The sequence below is a fragment of the Limulus polyphemus genome, unplaced genomic scaffold, assembly GCF_000517525.1.
Source record: "Limulus polyphemus unplaced genomic scaffold, Limulus_polyphemus-2.1.2 Scaffold424, whole genome shotgun sequence".
Taxonomy (NCBI): domain Eukaryota; kingdom Metazoa; phylum Arthropoda; class Merostomata; order Xiphosura; family Limulidae; genus Limulus; species Limulus polyphemus.
The window spans coordinates 236,480-240,810 of record NW_013666034.1 but is presented as its reverse complement, the minus strand read 5'-3'; the positions used below and the strand labels follow the sequence as shown (position 1 = coordinate 240,810).

General features: G+C 39.0%; 1 protein-coding gene across 1 annotated transcript in view; it reads right to left on the bottom strand.

Annotated features, from left to right (window-relative positions):
* Nucleotides 1–3,083: 3,083 nt before the first annotated feature.
* LOC106458169 (pair-rule protein odd-paired-like) overlaps nt 3,084–4,331 on the bottom strand; it is a 15,648-nt gene continuing 14,400 nt past the window's right edge. The window contains exon 2 of the mRNA XM_013917637.2: nt 3,084–4,214. Within this exon, the coding sequence (XP_013773091.2) occupies nt 3,084–4,214 (1,131 nt within the window). The remainder of the gene's footprint in view (nt 4,215–4,331) is intronic.

Here is a 4,331-nt window from a genome sequence, read left to right as displayed (position 1 = left end):
CATCGTTAAAATACGTTTCTTACATAAACAAGTTTTTCAAAACAGCCAGCTCTTTGTTTTTAAAGATATAAAGTTAGTTTTGATATATATATCGTTTTCAGAAATTTAAAATCACAACTAATACAATATTTTTTTAGTGATATAACATAATCTCTTTTCGAGTGGACCAAAGATTTTATATAATGGACTAATCCGAATTTGAAATATCTAAACAAATGACAATTCTCGTTAGTAATTACCTCTCTGTTGACGCCACATTTGTGATGACGTAATTAAACGAATATGGATCGTTATTGTCAATTTTGACTTATTAGTATGTGAAAGTTCAGATTAGATTAATGCTACAGCTAATTGCTTCCCTGTCTTGACTCGTAAATGCTTCACACAAAATTGTAGGATTGCAAAAGATCATATCAGTAAACAGATTACGCCAAGTTTTTTTTTCATTTCTTTGATAACGTTATTAGTAACTACAAATCTATATGTGCGGTGTAGCATTTGTTGATTTAACCTTATCAATCCCAAACATTAACATTGGAGTGTGTTGTATTCAAGATAACCAACAGATGAGCAGGCAGGCAGGCAGATAGATAGATAGAATATTTCTATAAAAAAAATCATCACTACAAGCTGAAGTATGAAACAAACACACGACAAGATATCAGCACGTATAATTTTTTTGCAGGAAATATGAAGGCGTAACACATTTTATACGGACGAATAGGGCCCATACGACGAAGGAGACACACCGTCCATATCCAAGTTCGAGTCTAGTAGGAGTATTTGTTTAGGCTTACGATACAACCTGACCCTTAACCGCTTACTTCTCACGGTCCACGAGCAAAACAGGTATCTGCCCGTGCTGCTTAATCATTTATTAGAAGCTTTAACTACAGTAGACTTATCAGAAACTGTTAGTTTATGTATATTATTGAAACAAAAAGCAAGAAAATAACATTCATTTCCAACATAAGTATATACTTTACAAAGCGTGGCAAGTGTCTTTTTTAAGTATTTAATTAACAAATCAGTTGTCGTTTTCATATACACACACACACACCCAGTATGTAGCTTTTGTCTATCAAGGCTAATACAGAACAGCCCATCAGTAGAAGCTATGGCGTCACGAGGGAATCAATATAGTGGGCGTGGCAACAGTTAAAAACAACTGCATGCTAAAATGTATTGCATAATAAAAGTATGAAAGAATAGATGATATTAAAACCAAATTATGTTTATCAACCAATTAACCAGTCAGTGTACATTTCACTGAGTTTTACAATAAAGCACATTACACATGGATTTGCTTTTCTCTCTTTTTTTCATAAGCTCCTCCCATACAATGAAAATTAAGAGCTGGGACTGTATGGCTCCAAAAGTAATTGCTAAGCCTTATTCACTTTTTTCAACTGTCACGTATCCCTGTCTATGTAAAGAGTTTAGATGTCATAGGAAAATTTTCAGTTCTGTCCAGAAGCGAATTGTATGATGTGGTACATTTGTCTGTGCTTTTTTGATTTTTCAGTGGACAACAAGAAGGACATGCTAGAACAACTACGCTGCCACTATGGTAAATACAGTCGCCAGTTAATACGGGATATGTGGTAGGGATATAATCATTTATTATACAGCATTCAAGTGCTTTCACGAAGAAAATCAGATCACGTCTTTGAAAACTAACGTTTTTAGAATCAAGCTGCCGGCTCAACAATCGACCGTTATAAGAGATAGAAATAACGATGATGCAAACAATATAATTCAATATTGATTAGAATTTAAAAGTTTGATCCTCAGCGCCATAATGTAAGACTAAGAACTTGCAATATTAAGTGAAACTATCGATGACTTTTTCACACATTCTTTTGTAATGAATAAACCAGCGTGTTCTGTTCTGGTATTTTCTTTAATTTTAAACACTTTCCAACGATGGAAATAGACGACTGGTATCTTACATTTTAACTCTTTCTTAATATATGTAAATTTTTATGTTTAATCCTACACAATTGAAATGTCTACAACACAGATAGTTTTCTTTTTTTTTTGGCAAATTAGTAGCGAAATAGTTAGATATATTGCACATGTAAGTGTAATACGTCAACAGTACATCAAGGTGCAAGATGGCATGTAAAACGTCAACAGTACATCAAGGTGCAAGATGGCATATAATACGTCAACAGTACATCAAGGTGCAAGATGGAATGTAATACGTCAACAGTACATCAAGGTGCAAGATGGCATGTAATACGTCAACAGTACATCAAGGTGCAAGATGGCATGTAATACGTCAACAGTACATCAAGGTGCAAGATAGCATGTAATACGTCATCAGTACATCAAGGTGCAAGATGGCATGTAATACGTCAACAATACATCAAGGTGGAAGATGGCATGTAATACGTCAACTGTACATCAAGGTGCAAGATGGCATGTAATACGTCAACTGTATATCAAGGTGCAAGATGGCATGTAATACGTCAACTGTATATCAAGGTGCAAGATGGCATGTAATACGTCAACAGTACATCAAGGTGCAAGATGGCATGTAATACGTCAACAGTACATCAAGGTGCAAGATGGCAATAGAACTAGAAGCTTCAGGCTATTTTCCCTGATAACTAAGGTACGTCAAAATTATTATAAAGTTCACCGGATTGATGCTATCAGCACTTTTTAAAAATTAAAATTATCAGGAAATTGGATTTCTGTGTATTTGATTCTTTGAAGTATAAAATTTTTCAAGAATTTCCAGAGCCTCTTAAGAGCGCAGTCAGATTAGTAACTTGATACTATAATAGAAATGAATCAAAAATAAACTTTTTTTTTTACCTTCACCGATTCTGTTGCAGCCTGCTCTGTGGTTGGATAGATGGGCGTAGTTCAGTTCTATGTAGTGGACAGAAGTCGAAGCCATAAAACTGCAGGGACCTTCAGGGCATCGTAGAAATAACGAGGGTGTGATCTAACGAACCGTCCATGACTAGAGTACGTCTTCACGCAATCACGGCTTTCCGAGTCCTGTCGCCGGGACGAACGGTAATCAGACGTCCGCGACCTGATCTCGTACGAACCGTATGATTGCTAGATCAGACAATTTCTGTATGTCTCTTCATGTGAAGTGACAGGTGGTCCGACCTAGAAAAAGCGCGTTCACATAGACGACATTGGAAAGGTCTGTCACCGGTGTGCTTTCGGTAGTGTCTGGTCAGTTCGTCTGAGCGAGCAAACTTCCAACCACACCCCTTCCACGTGCACTGATAAGGTTTCTCACCAGTATGAGTTCGAAGATGAGCTTTCAGGTGTGAACTTTTAGAATACGTTTTAGTACAGCCGGGATAAGAACATGTGTGAATCGTTACTTTTTTGGGGCCTCTGGAGCGGCGAACACGGCGAGGTTTGGGGGGTGGAGGATGAAGATTAACACCACCACATAATGTGTTGCCCACAACCGGCCCTCGGCCAGTAGCCAGCAACTCGGCAAGATGAGGAGAAGTTGGAGAAGTGACCATTCTGGATTGAGTAGGATAGGGGGAAGAATAACAATGGGGCATGGTTGTTGATGGATGAGGGCGTAATAATCCGGTGGATGCTTTGGCCATAGCGGGATGGTAGCCTCCGTAATGGTCAGCCTGATAAGTGTATCTGATTGCATGATTATCTGGAGTAGCGGGAGGAGAGACGTGATTACTCGGCATCGTACAGTTGTAGGCTGCCCAGTGACCACTGAAATATTCCGTACCTAAGTGGTTATGGTAATGCTGATTTTCAGTTTTGACATCAGACGATGCCGGGACGTACCTCTGGCCATAAGGGTTATGATTATACATATGAAGAGACTCTGTACCAATGACGTCAGGTAGCTGCTCAGTCAGAACCATTTCACATTTAACGTTAGAATTTAAAGGTGTTTCTTCGTTGTATGTCTGCTTAATGCCTTCTAATGTTATCCCTAAATCTATATCCAAGCGGCTTTCTTCCAGTCGGCAGGAATCTGCTAGCTGAGGCGGTGGCACGTACTGGAGCGTGGCTGCAGGCGATTGCAACTGCTGCTGTTGCTGCGATGTGAGCTGGTGTCCCGGCGGTACTACCGTGATCTCGGGCGAGTTGAGGGTGGAAGGTGGGAGTGATCGGGTGTCTGTCTGGACGGATTGCATTCCGTTATGAATACACGGGCTGTTCATGTCTCCTAACAAAACACTCTCGATGTCTTGCCACATCTGAAAGTAAGAAAGTAAAACTAAAAACATTCCGTTATGAATACACGGGCTGTTCATGTCTCCTAACAAAACACTCTCGATGTCTTGCCACATCTGAAAGTAAGAAAGTAAAACTAA